Source organism: Oryctolagus cuniculus, chromosome 5, assembly GCF_051225735.1.
Source record: "Oryctolagus cuniculus isolate XC-2025 breed Fujian yellow rabbit chromosome 5, ASM5122573v1, whole genome shotgun sequence".
Taxonomy (NCBI): domain Eukaryota; kingdom Metazoa; phylum Chordata; class Mammalia; order Lagomorpha; family Leporidae; genus Oryctolagus; species Oryctolagus cuniculus.
This window is the reverse complement of record NC_142871.1, coordinates 133,458,052-133,475,492: the sequence shown is the minus strand read 5'-3', so window position 1 is coordinate 133,475,492 and position 17,441 is coordinate 133,458,052. Positions and strand designations below refer to the sequence as shown.

At 51.0% G+C, this 17,441-nt stretch overlaps 1 protein-coding gene and 1 long non-coding RNA gene across 3 annotated transcripts in view; one reads left to right on the top strand and one right to left on the bottom strand.

Moving 5' to 3' along the window:
- The window catches only part of SRPK1 (SRSF protein kinase 1), a 72,133-nt gene extending 69,718 nt beyond the window's left edge, over nucleotides 1-2,415 (bottom strand). Inside the window, exons 1-2 of one of the 2 annotated variants that reach the window (XM_089334020.1) lie at nucleotides 2,361-2,415; nucleotides 1,744-1,848 (exon numbers count right to left, since the gene is read on the bottom strand). Coding sequence is in view for 1 of the 2 variants with exons in the window: in XM_089334019.1 (XP_089190145.1) it covers nucleotides 1,788-1,848; nucleotides 2,361-2,373 (74 nt within the window). In the remaining variant the exon portion in view is untranslated. The remainder of the gene's footprint in view (nucleotides 1-1,743; nucleotides 1,849-2,360) is intronic. The other variant, XM_089334019.1, reaches the window with a different exon arrangement.
- On the top strand, nucleotides 712-14,992 carry LOC127493203 (uncharacterized). Its single transcript, XR_007923288.3, has 2 exons — nucleotides 712-1,468; nucleotides 14,770-14,992. It is a non-coding gene; the product is annotated as an uncharacterized LOC127493203 (long non-coding RNA).
- The last annotated feature ends 2,449 nt before the right edge of the window (nucleotides 14,993-17,441 follow it).

Sequence of the window (17,441 nt, the reverse complement as noted above, 5' to 3'; positions counted from 1 at the left end):
ACAAACACAAGCCCCTCCGCAATCACAGTAAACGGGGCAGTTTATTCATACACATCTTCAGGAGCCGAGAGTTGTGCAAGATGAATACCCAGTAAAGTGACTGGCAGATTCTCTGTAATCTGTCCTTGGGATTTTTCAATGACTTAATTAAGAACACAAATAACTCTGGGTTACCTGGAGTAGTGAATGGAAGAGTAACAGATAACGCAAAGTGCATCTGACTTTAGAAAATTAACGAATACCTAAAGTATATGATCATCTCTATACAGTTATCCACCAAATTACAGCTTGATTCAGGCTAATGAAATTTTCAAGAGACCAGGGCCTGTGGTGTAAGAGATCAGCACTTCTAAAAAATGCATTGAATAACAGAATCACTATCTCTTTTCATGAGTAGAATATGCAACGTAACACATTCTTATCAGTTCTGCAAGAAATAACTAAGAAACAAAAAAAGTACATTTAAATTCCAACTGCGTACTACAACTAGGTTAGCTTCTTGCTTTTTCCATTAATCCAACCAATCAATGGATAATCAAGCGATAAACAAACACACACACACACACACACACACACACACACAAGCTCACACATGCCTTGGTAACCAAGCACTTACAAAATAAAAAATTTCATAAGACAGAGAATAGAAAATGGAGCAAGAGGTGAGGTCACCTACCACTTTAGTTCTATTGAAACAAAAGTTTTTATGTGCTCTCCCCAAACATCAGGTAGCCTCCAAAAACAACACACACACCCCGTGCTGTCTGGCACTGTCACGAGTGGGGTGACCTAGGGAAGACCTTTGAAATGTGGTGTATCAGCCCTGAGAGAATTAGACTTTACAACAAAAGAGCAAATAAATAGAAAAGGGTGTCGAGGACAATGTATCTAAAAATAGCAACTAAGACAGGTAATTTATTAAAAAATACAAATTGCCCTAAGAGTTGCTTTCCAAGACCCTGTACAATTAAGCCTTAGGACAAGATGTTAGGTTCTTAAGGCTAAGCCTCACTTGCTAAAAATCCCTCTGCGCTGGCGGAGCCGCCACTAGGCTGTGACCAACTTTTGTGTCTGCCACAATAGCGCTAAACCGCTGCTATGCATCCCGCTGACAAAACTGGACATGTGGCGCTTAATATCCCAACCCAGAAGCGCCGACGCTGGCTGAAGCAGCAGCCGATAACCCAGAGGGGACACGGCGATCACCGCGGCGGTGCCCCTTCCAGGAGGTTTAGAGAAACAGACACAGACAGACACACACACACCGGACGTGTGCACCGCGCTCCGTCCGCCCGCCCGCCCGCCCGCACGCCGCAGGGGAGGCATGCGCCTTGCAGGCTCAGGAAGTTGACTAACTCCGGGGAAAGCTCCGTGCCCGCCTCTGGAAGAGGCAGCATGTGGCTGGCAGAAGCAAAAGTAAACACGCCAAAAGCCACTCGGGAATCTCCTGCAGGCCTACCGGAAGCAGGTAAGGACGCGCAGAGCAGGGTTCACAGACAGACAGTCATCTACCGGCTCCACGGGCTCCCAGACGACGGGAGCTCGCGCCCGCTCCGAGGAGTCGGGTCCTCTTCCAACAGCCCTTTCCGGCAGGCCTGGGGCTGCTAAGATCCAGGCCCCGGCCTGCGGCTGCAGACGCACCCTTGCACATGGTTCCAGGAGAGCGACCCCCCAGGCCGCCCCGAGGGCCACGCGTCTGCGACCGCAGGGGGTTCGAACCCGGCGCACGGTCAGGACACGGACCCGGAGGAAATCCAGAGAGTGGGATGTCGGGGTACAAGACTCACTTCCTTTGGGCTTTGTCCTTCTTGGCCTTGGTCCTTTTCTTTCGGGCCTGGAGCGCAAGCACTGCAGGAGAGAGGGATGGATGAAGGGCGAATGTGGAGGACAGGAGGCGGCCAAGGTGAGGGTGGAGACCCAGCAGGGGCGCCAGGCCTGGCGGCGGGGCCTGCCGGAGGGGCGGCCGCGGGGCGGGCGCCGCAGCTTTGGCTAAGCGGCCGGCCGGGGAGCCGGCGGCCCACGGAGGGCAGAGCAGCGCCAAGGCGGGATGCGCCGGAGGGGGCTCGGGCCGGGTCGGGGGTCTGCTTCGCCCGCCCTGGGCCGAGCCCTGGAGCGGCCCCAGGGCGCGAGCCGGCCTGGCAGAGAACAAGGGGCAGTGACGGCCGGCGCCGGAGGACGCCGCGGCTGAGGGGCGCGGACCCGCAGCCCAGAGGCGGGGGGTGAGGGGCGGCGCCACCTCAGTGGAGGGGCGCCGCACGCCGGGGACCGGACGGCGGCAGTTAGGCGAAACCCCCGGCGCTGACCCGGGCCTCGCCCCGGCAGCCGTTGCCCCTCGTGGCGGAGGCCGCTCCACCGCTCACCTTTCCGCTCCATGGCGAGACCGGTAACCGCCAGGCGCCTGCGCACTTGAGTGGCGGCGACTCCGGCTCCCGCCGCGGCCCAAAACGGAGCCCGCGCACGCCCCGCCCTAGGCCCCGCCCCGTCCCCCGCCCCACAGGGCCGCGCGCCTGCGCGTTGGGCGCGGAGCCTACCACCTCCGCCGGGGAGGGGGGCGGTGCGGAGCGCAGGGTCCGGGCGAGGAAGGAACGCCGGGAGGGGACGCCAGGGGGCTGTCGGGGCCGCGAGCGCGGCGGGAAGCCCTCTGTGGTGTTTGCCAGACGGCAGCCGCTTAGCCCAAGTAGAGCGGGCCTTGAGGGCTCCCTGCGTGCTGAGTCAGAGCTCCGCAGTCAGCTGGGATCTGCCTCACTTTCCTGGTCTTTAAAATGGGCTAGTGAGGCATGTCCCAGTTCTTTCCCTCAGCTATTTTGAGGACTAGTTGAGATACTATTTAAGGAAAACAGGAGGGGAAAATTACATGTGAGAGAGAAAAAGAAGGCAGGAACCCGGCACCCTGTGGTCACTAAAAGCAGGAACTGCAGCCAAGGATTTTTTTTTAAGCTCTTATTTGAGAGGTAGATCTGGCAGAGCCCACAACCAGCTCAGAGCCAGGGACTCAATCCAGGTGTCCCTTGTGGGTGGCAGTTAGATTGATCTCTCACTCTGCCTTTCAAATTAATAAATAAAACTTAAAAAAAAAAAAAAAAAAAACAGCCACATAAGCCTCATCTGCTGCTTCTCCTCTCAGGATCGGCGTTAGCAGGAAGTTGGAGTCAGGACCACCACCTAGCATCTAACCCCGCTGCTCCCTGTGGGACGCAGACATTTTAACTGCTGGGCCAATGCCTGCCCTAAAAATAAGAGCTTTAAAAGTCAATTTTCTCTTAAATTTTCAAGTTTAAATGAAAACTATAAAGGAAGGAAGAAGTGAAAGGGAGAAATATGTTCAATGTTTCCTCATTGTATATCATTTTATCTTTTCAGTACATGAAAATGTTGACTTACAGAATGTTTAATACTTTAAAAATCTTTTATTTATTTGAAAGGCAGTGTTTGAGAACAAGAGAGATCCTCCATTTGCTGGTTCACTCCCCAAATGGCTGCAACCGCTGGGGCTGGGCCAGGCTGAAGCCAGGAGCCAGGAGTGGCAGGAACCCAAGCCCCTGGGCCATTGTCCCCTGCTTTCCCAGGCCCATTAGCAGGGAGCTGGATCAGAAGTGGAGCAGCCAGCGCTCCAACCACCGCTCAAATGGGATGCAGGCACTGCAGGCAGTAGCTTAACCTGCTGCGCCATAAGGCCAGCCCCTGTTTTGTACTTTTCTTTATTTTTATTTTTTTGACAGGCAGAGCAGAGTGGGACAGTGAGAGAGAGAGGGAGTCAGAGAGAAAGGTCTTTTTGCCGTTGGTTCCCCCTCCAATGGCCGGCGGCGCACCGCACTGATTCGAAGGTAGTCCAGGTGCTTCTCCTGGTCTCCCATGGGGTGCAGGGCCCAGGCACTTGGGCCATCCTCCACTGCACTCCCTGGCCACAGCAGAGAGCTGGCCTGGAAGAGGGGCAACCGGGACAGAATCTGGCGCCCCGACCGGGACTAGAACCTGGTGTGTGTGCCGGCGCCGCAAGGAGGAGGATTAGCCTGTTGAGCTGCGGTGCCGGCCTGTTTTGTACTTTTCTAAGTGCATTATTTTTTATTTATTTATTTATTATTTTTTTTGACAGAGTGGACAGTGAGAGAGAGAGAGAGAGAGAGAAAGGTCTTACTTTACCGTTGGTTCACCCTCCAATGGCCGCCGCGGCTGGTGTGCTGCGGCCAGTGCACCACGCTGATCCGAAGCCAGGAACCAGGTGCTTCTCCTGGTCTCCCATGCGGGTGCAGGGCCCAAGGACTTGGGCCATCCTCCACTGCATTCCCGGGCCACAGCAGAGAGCTGGCCTGGAAGAGGGGCAACAGGGACAGAATCCGGCGCCCCGACCGGGACTAGAACCCGGTGTGCCGGCACCGCAAGGCGGAGGATTAGCCTAGTAAGCCGCAGCGCCAGCCATAATGCGTTATCTCAACTGGTGTTGATAACAACTTAAAATGGAGGTAGTTATTACCTCCATTACACAAAGAAACTGAACCCTGGGGGGAATATATACTCAGAATCTTTGTATCCCACTCCCGTGATGCCATCATCAAACCTTATTATAAAAGCAGGGTCAGCAAATTTTTTCCTTGAAGGGGCATGTGGTCAACACTTAGACTTAGTGGAACATGTAGTACCTTTCTCAACCGCTCAGCACTCACTGGAACGTAAAAGCAGTCATAGAAAATGTAGGCTGTCTGTGTCGCTATGAAGATTTATGTACACTGAAACTTGAACTTCATGTAATTCTTCTTTGGATCTTTTTTCAGCTATTTCACCATTCCAACCATTGCTTCATTTGCCAGTCCGCATTGTAAAGTACTGCAGCTGGACAGGGTGGCTGCTCCGAAGACCACGCCTCTAAAACAGTGGGGAACCCCTTTTTCTGCCAAGGGCCATTAGGATATTTATAACATCTTTCATGGGCCATACAAAATTATCAGCTGAAAAAAATTAGCCTGCTATAGGTTTATTGAATTTCCAGTCCCGCCTGCAGTTGCCTCAGCAGGGCCTGACCAGATGATTTCGAGGGCTTTTTAAGGCCAGTGGGCCAGATGTTCTCCACGGCTGCTCGTAAAGAGGTGGGGCTCCATCAGGGAGGACAGACAAGTCAACTGGACATCAGTCAACTGGAAAAGGAAGCCAGGAGTGCATAGGACAGACAAGTCAAGCATGGGGGCTTGGCGGGACTCGCGGAGCAAAGCCGTTTAAGTCCAGCCAGGGAGGAGGCAGCTTTTGATCTGGGTCTTGGGAAATGTGTGAGATTTCCAGAGGTGGGGAAGGAGACGGCAGGCATTCCTGAACCGAGAAGATGGAGCGCGAAGGTGCAGCCGTGGAAACGTGTGGGTGGGGGCTGGGGCTGGGGCTGGGAATGATTGAAGGGGTGAAGTGGGAGGGGAGGCTGGAAAGGTTGGTTTGCTGCATTTGAAATTTCAGTAATTAATATCTATGGCGTGGAACCTGAATGTTAGCATTTCTGGGCGCATTGTGAAAGAGCCCAGTGCCTGTTGGCCAAGGACGAATGTGGCCCAGTTCCTTCCCTACTCCGTAGCTGAGAGTTGGGGCAGACGGGGAAGCCCTGGAGTCAGGATCATGCTGGCTCAAGACAACTGCCTGTGTTTTAGAACAGACAGGAGTCAGCGGGCAGCTAGGAAAAGGAACCCCAGAACGGGCGTGTCGTGCCCACCAGGAAGTAGACTCTGAGAGTAATGACCCTGTCAGGGTTTTCCTGAGTGTCCAGCACCCAGTAGGCACTCAAGTCTTTGTCTAATAAAAGAATAAGTGATAGACATTTTGTGAGGAATGTCAGGATGAGAGAGAGAAAACTCCAAGAGGGCGCCCATGCTAAAATCCAAGAGCCATTGCAGAGCCACCGGAGAGCAGGTGTGTTCACCTTGGCACGAAGCAGCCCTGCCTACCCTGACTCTGGGTGGCTGTTGCTTTTGAACCAGCTGTCTAATAACTCATATGCGAATTTTTCCGGAGACAAGGTTAACTTCATTGGCCTGAGTTCCAAAAATTGACTGTTTCTCTTTTTTTTTTAACCTGTTTTTCTCCATCCTCCCATCGTGCTCAGCTTTCTGCTTTTTGTCTGCGATCTCTATAATTTTTCACAAGAGTAAATTTGTTTCTTTCCTTTATTCTAAAGCCATCCCTTCTTTGGTGAACCTTCTTCTAATGTAAGTTTAAAATCACTTTTACAAAGCAGGTGTTGTGGTGCAGCTGGTTAAGTCACAGCTTGGGATGCTGTCATCCGTATTGAAGTGCCAGTTTGAATCCTGGCCACTCCATTTCCAATCTGGCTTCCTGCTAAAGCTCAAGCACTTAGCCCTGTCACCCGTGTGGGAGACCCGTATGTAGCTTCCAGGCTCCTGGACTTAGCCTGGCCCAGCCCCGGCTTTTGAGGGCATTTGGGATGTGAACCAGTAGATTAAAGACCTCTCTCTCTCTCTCTCTCTCAAATAACTAAACTTTTTTTTTTTAAAAAAAGATTTATTTATTTGAGAGGCAGAGTTTCACAGAGAGAAGGAGAGGCAGAAAGAGAGAAGTCCTCCATCTGCTGGCTCACTCCCCAATTGGCCACAATGGCCGGAGCTGTGCTGATCCAAAGCCAGGAGCCAGGAGCTTCCTCCTGGTCTCCCATGTGGGTGCAGGGCCCAAGCACTTGGGCCATCCTCCACTGTCCTCCTGGGCCACAGCAGAGAGCTGGACTGGAAGAGGAGCAACCGGGACTAGAACCCGGCGCCATATGGGATGCCGGTGCCGCAGGCAGAGGATTAACCAAATGAGCCACGGTGCCAGCCCCCCCGAGCCTATTAATTTTAAGAATGATTTATGGAAGTCTGATTAGGCAAATTCTGTGAATTAGGTAGAAAAGGTGATTTTTTTTTAGGGGTTGGCATTCTAGTATAATGGGTTAAGCCTCTGCCTGCAATGCTGGCATCCTGTATGGGCGCCAGTTCGAGTGCCAGCTGCTCCACTTCCAACCTAGTTCCCTGTTAATGTGCCTGGGGAAAGCAGCAGAAGATGGCCCAAGTCCTTGGGCCTCTGCACCCAAATGGGAGACCTAGTTGAAGCTTCTGGTCTTCATCTGACCCAGCCCTGGCCATTGTAGCCATTTTTCTGCCTTTCAAATAAATAAATTCAGTATTTTTAAACAAGTGATTTTTAAAGTTCTATTCATTGGGGCTCAACAGGTTAAGCTGCTGCCCTTAATGCCGGCATCCCATATGGGCACAGATTCAAGTCCCGGCTGCTCCGCTTCTCATCCAGCTCCCTGCTAATGCACCTGGGAAAGCAGCAAAAGACAGCCTAAGTGCTTGGACCCCAGCACCCACGTGGGAGACCGAAGTGGAATTCCTGGCTCCTGGCCCTGGCTTGGCCCAGCCCTGGCTATTGTGGCCAACTGGGTAATCAACCGATGGATGGAAGAGCTCTCTCTCTGTCTCTCCCTCTCTCTCTCTCTCTGTAACTCTGCCTTTCAGATAAATCAAATAAATCTTTTTTTAAAAAAAAAGTTTAGTTATGGGGCCGGCACTGTGGCATAGTAGGTAAAGCCGCAGCTGCATCCCATATGGGCACTGGTTCGAGATCTGGCTGCTCCACTTCCGATCCAGCTCTCAGCTATGGCCTGGGAAAGCTATGGCCGTAGCAGCCATTTGGGGGGTGACCCAGCGGAAGGAAGACCTTTCTCTCTGTCTCTCTCTCTCACTATCTAACTCTGCCTGTCAAATAAAATAAAAAAAAAATTAATAGGCTAGGGCCAGTGTTGGATGCCAGTTCAAGTCTCAGCTGCTCTACTTCCAATCCAACTCCCTGCTAATGTACCTAGGAAAGCATGGAAAGATGGCCCAAGTGCTTGGGCCCCTACACCCACGTGGGAGACCCAGAAGAAGCTCTTGGCTTCTGGCTTCAGATCGGCCCAGCTCCAACCATTTTGGTCATTTCAGGAGTGAACCAGTGGATGGAAGATCTCTCTGTGTCTCTCCCTCACTCTCTGTAACTCTTTCCAGTAAATGAATAAATCTTAAAAAAAATAATAATAGCTCTTAGCTCTTCTTCAGTGTTCATCCATCACACACACACACACACACACACACACAATCAGTTTCTTTTTTGCATGTCCTTGTAAAACTGGAATTATTCAGAACCCGAATTGTCATATTTTTCACTGCTCATGGGTAATGTCAGGATTTAATTTCTGCAAAAAAGCCCATTCCTCTTTGAGCTAACTTGCATTTTGAGAATGCACTAGGGGCCAGTGCTGTGGCGTAGTGGGTAAAGCCAGCATCCCGTATGGGAGCTGGTTTAAGTCCCAGCTGCTCCACTTCCGATCCAGCTCTCTGCTATGGCCTGAGAAAGCAGTAGAAGATGGCCCAAGTCCTTAGGCCCCTGCACCTGCATGGGAGACATAGAAGAAACTCCTGGCTCCTGGCTCCTGGCTCTTGGCTCCTGGCTTTGGATCAGCACAGCTCTGGCTGTTGCAGGTATCTGGGGAGTGAACCAGCAGATGGAAGATACCTCTCTCTCTCTCTCTCTCTCTCTCTGCCTGTTTATAAGTCTGCTTTCAAATAAATAAACACATATTAAAAAATAAAATAAATCCAGCATTCCCTGCTTTGTCACAAACTACTGCACTTAAAGTTTTTGATTTGAATTAAATCTAAATTCGTCCCCTTGCGACTTCCCTTCTGTCCTACAAGATGAGATGAAAAACAAGAGAAAGTGAAAATATGTCAGGTGGTCTTGCCTCTGTGAGGGTTTTGTGATGGGTGCTGGGAAAATAGAATTATATGCTAGGCCTGGGTGCTGGGAAACACAGGGCACATTCAAAAGGATAAATGATGCGAATTCTCTGAAGGGATGGAGGTGTGGATAGGGCTGAGTGAAACCCACAAGAGATGGGGAGGCATTTGTGGAGGGGGGAGCGTGTACCACTCCCAGGCCTGATGGGATGCGGGGATTGGTGTTCCCAGACCCCGAGAGCCCGGGTGAATGTGCTAGGGCTGCCATAACAGTGCAGGACAAGCCGGACGGCTCACATGGCCGCTGTTGGTTTCTAAAATCCAGGCTGGTTCTGAGAGCTGAGGAGAGCCTGCCCCAGGTGTCTGCCTTGCCTGGCTGGTGGCCGTCTTCTCCCCAGGTCTCTTCCTGAGTCAGCCTGGGTGAGGGCTCATCCTAATAACCTCTGTGAAGACCTTATCTCCAACGAAGGGCCCTTCTGAGATACTGCTGTGACGACTCCCATGGGCCTTTGCGGGGGAGGGGCACAGTACAACCCATAACAGAGCTTCCACCCCACAGTAGCTGTGCTCTCAGGTAAGCTTAGGGACAGGGAGAGAGAGAGGCAAGGGAAATAAATGCCCAACTTCTTCTTCCTCTCCCTCTGAGGCTGCAGTGCCGCCCACTGACAAGCCCAGTGGAAGCTAGCAGGTGACAGTGTCTAGGGGGTGCCGGTCTCAGGAGCCTGGCAGAGGAGGGCGGGGGTGGGTCTGCAGGGCCAGCTGGAGAAATCCGGCGCAGCCTGTCTGGACAGTGGCGACACCCAAGGCAGCTGGCACCTCCCAAGCAGGAAAGGCCTGGAGAGGCTGGAGAAGTAGAGCTGCTGGAGGCAACCTCCCGTCCGGCTGTGTTCGAGACGAGTTCAGCTTCACGGGGAAACTGCTGGGGTGAAGGGTTAGGGGAGTAGGCGGAGGACAGAGTAAAGGCCTTGGCGTGGTGGGGCAGGGGTAGAGGCAGTGGCAAGGAAGCACCTCTCCAACAATGAGGACGTTACGGGGACTGGTGACTCCTGGGGCAGGTGGGGCCCTCGCTCTGCTCCCTGGATGTGCACAGGGGAGGGAGCAACGTGTCGCCAGCGGCCCTGAACTGATCATGCCCAACTCGTCTGTTTGCTTGGGAGTGTTGCTGGCCAGAGCAGCTTGATGGGGTGAGGACTGGCCTCCCCCACAAGCTTCTGCCACCTTTGTGAAACATTCATTGGTAGGCAGGTGCAAAACAGCTGCTCTGACCAGCTCTGGAAATTCTTTGAATGTTTTTTAAAAATGAGAGAGAGCGCCAGCACCGCGGCTCACTAGGCTAATCCTCCACCTTGCGGCGCCGGCACACCGGGTTCTAGTCCCGGTCGGGGCGTCGGATTCTGTCCCGGTTGCCCCTCTTCCAGGCCAGCTCTCTGCTGTGGCCTGGGAGTGCAGTGGAGGATGGTCCAAGTACTTGGGCCCTGCACCTGCATGGGAGACCAGGAGAAGCACCTGGCTCTTGCCATCGGATCAGCGCGGTGCGCCAGCCGTGGCGGCCATTGTAGGGTGAACCAACGGCAAAAGGAAGACCTTTCTCTCTGTCTCTCTGTCTCTCTCTCACTGTCCACTCTGCCTGTCAAAAAAAAAAAAAAAAAAAAAAAAAAACAACACAGAGAGCGAGCAAGTACTCCCATCTGCTGGTTCACTCCACAGTTGCCCACAACGGCCATGGCCAGTCCTGGAGCTGGAGTCGGCTCTCTCAGCTCTCTTTCTGGCCACAGCACAAATGAAAGGTTTCCTCAAGGCAGGGACAGCGACACGCAGAGCCAGGTGGCCACACATGGGGTCTCCCTGTGCCTTGTTAATGCTGCCCCATGCCTGACTCGGGCATGGGTATGATCACAAACAGGTTTTCTTTCATTGCTGAGAAGAATTGCTTGTTAATTTGTGTAATGGAGCTTAGAAAACAGCTTCATTGGCAAAATGTGTGGTATTTTATTATTCTGAACTAGTAAATTGTTACTTTCTGGTAGGACTATTTGCTAACCTTTCCCAGCATGGGGATTTCTCATGAGAACAAAAGCTACACCTAGGTGTAACTTTAAGTAACTGGCACTAAAAACTGGCATCTTATCTTTGCTAAAAGTCTGAACATGCCCAAGTATTTTTTAAACATTTTTAAAAAGATTTATTTATTTGAAAGTCAAGAGTTACACAGAGCTTGAAGGAGAGGCAGAGAGAGAGAGAGAGAGAGAGAGGTCTTCCATCAGCTGGTTCACTCCCCAGTTGGCCACAACGGCCAGAGCTGTGCTGATCGGAAGCCAGGAGCCAGGGACTCCCTCCAGGTCTCCCATGTGGGTACAGGGGCCCAAGCACTTAGGTCATCCTCTGCTGCTTTCCCAGGCACATTAGCAGAGTGCTGGGGCTCAAACTGGAGCCCATACAGAATGCTGGTTCTGCATGCAGTGGCTTTACCCACTATGCCATGGTGCTCGCCCTACCTGAGTATTTTTAAAAAATTTATGCAAGAGGGGCTGGTGCTGTGGCACAGTGGGTTAAAGCCCTGGCCTGAAGCGCCGGCATCCCATATGGGCACTGGTTTTAGTTTCAGCTGCTCCTCTTCCTATCCAGCTCTCTGCTGTGGCCTGAGAAAGCAGAGAGGAAGACCTCTCTCTCTGTCTCTACCTCTCTCTGTAACTCTGTCTTTCAAATAAATAAAATAAATATTTTTTAAAAATTATGCAAGAGGCAAAGAGAAACAGAGTTCCTAATGCTGATTCATTTCTGAAATGCCCACAACAGCTGATGCTGGGCCTGGGGCCAGAGCCAGAATCAGGGAACTCAATCCAAGTCTCCTATGGGGATGGCAGGAACCCAATTACCTGAGCCATTACGGCTGCCTCCTAGGGTTCCAGGAAGCTGGAATCAGGAGCAGGGAATCCAACCGAGGCACTCTGTTATGGGACCCGGGTCTCTTAACCACTAGGTCAAACTGCCTGCCTCCAACCATTTACCCCCCATTGTTTTTTTAAGAAGTATTTTTTTTCTTTAAAATGCTAACCTAGGGGTCAGGGCTGTGGTGTAGCAGGTGAAGCTGCCGCCTGCGGTGCCAGCATCCCATATGGGCACAGGTTCGAGTCCTGGCTGTTCCACTTCTGATCTAGCTCTCTGTTCTGGCCTGGGGAAAGCAGTAGAAGATGACCCAAGTCCTTGGGCCCCTGCACCCACGTGGGAGACCCAGAGGAAGCTCTTGGCTCCTAGCTTCGTATTGGCACAGCTCTGGCCATTGCAGCCAATTGGGGAGTAAATCAGCAGATGAAAGACCTCTCTCTCTCTCTCTCTCTCTCTGCCTCTCCTCTCTCTATGTAACTTTCTCTCTTTCAAATAAATAAATGAATCTTAAAAAAAAAATAAATAAAATGCTAACTTAAAAAAAAATAGGTTGGGCCAGTGCTGTGATGTAGCAGATAAAGCTGCATATCCCATATGGGTGACGGTCTCAGCTGCTTCACTTCCAATCCAGCTCCCTGATAATGCGTCTGGAAAAGCAGTGGAAGACGGCCCAAGTGGGAGACCCCAAGGAAGCTCCTGGCTCCTGGCTTCGGCCTGGCCCTGCCCTGGTTATTGCGGCCATTTGGAGAGTAAACCAGCAGATGGAAGACCTCTCTCTCTCTCTTTCTAAAAAAAAAAAAAAAAAGAAAGAAACAAGAAAAGAAAAAAATAGGGGGCTGGCATTGTGGTGCAGCAGGTTAACCTGCCATTTTGGGAACCAGTTTGTGCCCTAGCTTCTGATCCAGCTCCCTACTAATGTATCTGGGAACAGCAGAGGATGGCTCAACTACTTGGGCCCCTGTCACCCACGTGAGAGACCATATTGGAGTTCCAGGCTCCTGGCTTCGGCCTGGCCCTGCCCGACCTGTTGTGGCCATTTAGGGAGTGAACTAGCAGATGGAAGATCTCTGTCCCTCCCTCTTTCTTTATCACTCTGCCTTTCAAATAAATAAATAAATAAAAATAAGTAAATAAAAGGTAGAACCGGTCTGGGAGTCCATACTAGTGGAATGCTTAAGAAAGCTTTACAGCGCGTCCCCTCTGCCTGAGTTGCCAACACAGGGACACCCTGGATTTGGGTCCAAGAGGCCATGCAGACACTAATGATAAAATAATGGGCTGAGGAGCAGGAGTCTTTTTTTTTCTTTGATGGGCAGAGTGGACAGTGAGAGAGAGAGACAGAGAGAAAGGTCTTCCTTTTTGCCATTGGTTCACCCTCCAATGGCCGCCGTGGCTGGCGCGCTGTGGCCGGTGCATCACGCTGATCCGAAGCCAGGAGCCAGGTGCTTATCCTGGTCTCCCATGCGGGTGCAGGGCCCAAGCACTTGGGCCATCCTTCACTGCACTCCCTGGCCACAGCAGAGAGCTGGCCTGGAAGAGAGGCAACCAGAACAGAATCCTGCGCCCCGACCGGGACTAGAACCCGGTGTGCCGGCGCCGCAAGGCAGAGGATTAGCCTAGTGAGCCGTGGTGCCAACCAGAGCAGGAGTCTTTCCCATTTTCTGAGCCGTGTGTAAAAGTCCCAGGCTCCCATATGACCCTTAAGGGAGGAGCATCCATAATGCCTGGGATTTCAGTTCTCCCGGCTGCCAGGCTCCCGGGCAGAGTGAAGTCCAGAAATGCAGAGAAATGGACAGCATGGCTCACACCTTTGCTGATTTCTACCTGCTGTGCAATGTTGAATCAGCTTTCTTTTCTGCCACCCAATACTTTCTACCATGCTCACCCTCTTGACAAACATGTACAGGCCACACACTGGGCTAAGGGCTGGGAGGAGCAGAGAAGGAACAAACCAGAGGCCTTGCTCTGTGGGCCTTAATAGCTAACTCTTATGTAAAAATTACTGTTTACTAGACACTGCTGTCTATCAACTCTCAAACTATCAGATTAGCTACTACTATTATTTTTTAAAATTAAAGAACATTTTTATGTTTTAATTTTCATTTTATTTGAAAGGCAGAGATACAGAGAGATTCATGAAGATTAGGAACATAGGAATGTGAAAGGCAAGGGGGTGGTAGTGGGAGACAGATTGCTCCACGGAGGTTTGTTGGACCTCTTTGTGCAGGCACTGCCTTTGGTGCTGGGTATAGCAGGGACAGAGCATCTAAGGAACTTGAACTTTCAAATAGTTTGCTCCCATACCTGCTAAAAGGATTTCTGAAAACTACCCCCATGCACAACACTCAGCAGACCAGAAACAGAAGGGAACTTCCTTAACCTGATAAAGGGCACGTATGAAACACCCACAGCTCTCATATTTAGTGATGAAAGACTTCATGCTTTTGCTTCCTCCCAAGATCAGGAACAAGATAAGGTAGTCCACTCTGGCCACGCCTATCCAGGATTGTACTCGAGGTTCTAGACAGGCCACTAGGCAAGAAAACGAAATAGAAGGCATAGAGACTGGACTGGAATTTGAAATTTGAAAAAAAAAGTTTTTGTTTTTTATGCTCTTTTTAAAATTTTTTTTCCATTTTTAAAGTAAGAACTTGAAATTTTAAAAATAAAACTGTTACATGACAATTTTGAATGCCATCCAATGGAATTTAAATACTACAGCAATTTGATATCTACCATCATTCATGTATGTGGGTTATTGAAAAACAAAAGCAACTCTTTTAAGAAATTTAACATAACTCCCTGTTGTCTGTGAACTTGTATTCCATCTTACCCTCACAGAATTTTATCCTCAGTAATATAAATTTATGTTAGAAACCTTTTTATTGATCATCTTGTCATACTTTTTTGCAACATAAATGTGCACTTACGTGGATGTTTAATTTGTAAAAACATTGCCTGGGAGCATAGTCCTCTAAAAAATTCCTTACCTATTATTACAAGTATTACTGCATGATTAATCAAAGTAACATATATAGCTGGGGCCAGCGCTGTGGCGTGGCAGGTAAAGCTACTGCCTGCACTGCTGGCATCCCATATGGGTGTTGATTCGAGTCCTGGCTGCTCTACTTCGTTCCAGCTCTCTGCTATGGCCTGGGAAAGCAGTAGAAGATGGCCCAAGTCCTTGCGCCCCTGCACCCACGTGGGAGACCCGGAGGAAGCTCCTGGCTCCTGACTTCTGATTGGCGCAGCTCCGGCCGTTGCGGCCAATTGGGGAGTGAACCAGCGGATGGAAGACCTCTCTCTCTCTCTGCCTCTCTGTAACCCTGACTTTCAAATAAATCAATAAAAAAAATTGAAAACTTGTTCACATAAAATAAGCAAAGGGGAATGGAAGGACCTCTAGGTCCTTTGGAACTCCTTCCAAATAATGTGCCAAAGATTCTATTGTAATAATCATCAAACTTATTTTAATGACCCATCAGTTGACAACTCCAGGAAGGCCTTTTCTGTTGAAAACAAATAATTGGAAACTACCTGACTTGCAAAAACGTGCATTCGTCAGTCATTAAACTTACTCACTTTGCTCTTTCCAGACACCAGTTTTCCAGGGTGTCCCCTTGCCTGGACCCCTGGGAGAGTTTTACACCCCCTGAGATTCCCTGGGGAGCAGGAGGTCCTCTGTTTTTGTTTGTTTGCTTGTTTTGTCTGTCCCCAGCAGTCCTTGGAAAGAGAGCTCCATAAAGGCTAGGATGTTGGAATGTTGTTCATTGTCTCCAAGGCCCAGAGAGTGTCAGGTGCACAGGAGGGGCTCAGTGGATGTACATGGGGTGGTATGAAAAAATATAAAAACCACCAGTGTCTGTGGGTGTGGAATGGGGGCAAGGAGAACAGGCAGAGGGAGGCACCCAGCGCACTGTTCAGTATTTCAGGGCACACGCGCCAAAAGGCTGCATTTCCCAAACCGAACGAGCAGCGTGGAGTAGAAAAAAGGCATCATCTTTGGAATCCAGCCTGGGTTTGATTCTGCCAGTGACACAGAACAGCTGTGACTGCAGCCAAACTCCTGGTTAGACTGTTTTCCCGCATCGAAGGACCCATCGTCCCCACCTTGAGGAGAGTCCGTGGAGGAGGGAATGACTGAAGATAGTGCCCGTGAAACATTCCCACGCTCGCGTGTGCGCGGTGACTCTGAGCTGTCCTTTCTTCCAGCCTTCCGCTTTCACCTTGGATGGTGCCACCTTTCCCCCTCTCCAGCACAGACATTGCACCATCGGGACTCGAACCCTCATCGCTGCGGTTGCAATGTTAGAATCATGGGCCTCAGGACGAGTCCAGGGCAGTGAGACACACACCGAGGTAGTCACGGCTCGCCTCCTTGGGACTGTTGTGCAGATGAGTGCATTGGCTTTTGTGAAGGGCTTGGAACGGAGCCTGGCTCATAGTCCAGATTAACAGAGGAGGGTTATTTTTCTGTTCTGACTGTAGGGGGCTGATGAAAATGCATATGCTACCTTAAAGAGAAGGGGCAGCCCCGTGCAGGAGTGGAGTGGGAGAGTGGGGGTCCGCTCTGTCGCTCTGTCTCCCATGGAACAGGCATACTGAAATATCACAGTCAGGTTGTACGCGAGGAATGAGGACCGCGGGACGAGTTTCAGTGGGTGTAGCAGGTGAAGGCCATCAGTCAGTCCACTGGACTTCCTCACTGCGGCCAGCAGAGGGCGAGAGAAAGTCCTGTCCCCCTCCCTCCCTCCCTGCTCTCTTCTCTGCTCAGTATCCCTGGCGTTCCAGTCCCTGGCTTTCCTGCTGTCCCCACTTGGGCCTGTGATTTCTCTCAGCACAGGAACTCATCCTGTGAAGCCCCAGAGGCATGGGGCTCAGCACATGGCCAGCACTTGAGTACATACGCGCAGACATCTGGAGATAAACGGCTCACACCATAGCTTGCTAAGGACAGCCTCCCCTGGGACTAGGGGCACAGGCACACAGCAAGGCTTTCTAAAATGATTGGAAGGCCGGCGCCGCGGCTCAATAGGCTGATCCTCCACCTTGCGGCGCCGGCACACCGGGTTCTAGTCCCGGTCAGGGCGCCAGATTCTGTCCCGGTTGCCCCCTTCCAGGCCAGCTCTCTGCTGTGGCCAGGGAGTACAGTGGAGGATGGCCCATGTCCTTGGGCCCTGCACCCGCATGGGAGACCAGGAAAAGCACCTGGCTCCTGGCTTCGGATCAGCGTGGAGGCCACTGGAGGGTGAACCAACGGCAAAAGGAAGACCCTTCTCTCTGTCTGTCTCTCACTGTCCACTCTGCCTGTCAAAAAATAAAATAAAATAAAATAAAATAAAATAAAATAAAATAAAATGATTGGAGAGGATGAGGGAATGGCCATGGTTTCCGTCGAGTCCCTGGAATTTGCAGAAGTTTATGAAATGGAAGGGAAGCCACCTGGAGGCCAGGGCCACTTGCGGACAGCCAGCAGCACTCTGCTTGCCTTCATCTCCTTGGGAATAAGAAATGCCTGTGGGGATGGGTTGATTTCTTTTAGATTAATCAACGCACCTCCGAGTCCCTGGATTTTTAGAAGTTCCCTACCCCTGAGGTGGTGGGGGTCCTCCACGGCCACGCTTTCCATGGAAGCAGACACCCAGATTGCTGACGGATTTATCCACAGGCAGCAGAAGTACAGCAGGGTCTCCCCCCACCCCCACTTCTCTGTATTTTATGGCTCTTTACCAAAGAACAAATATTATTCTTTTTAATATCTTTTAAAAAGATTTACTTATTTGAGAGGCAGAGATACAGAGAGAGAAGTAG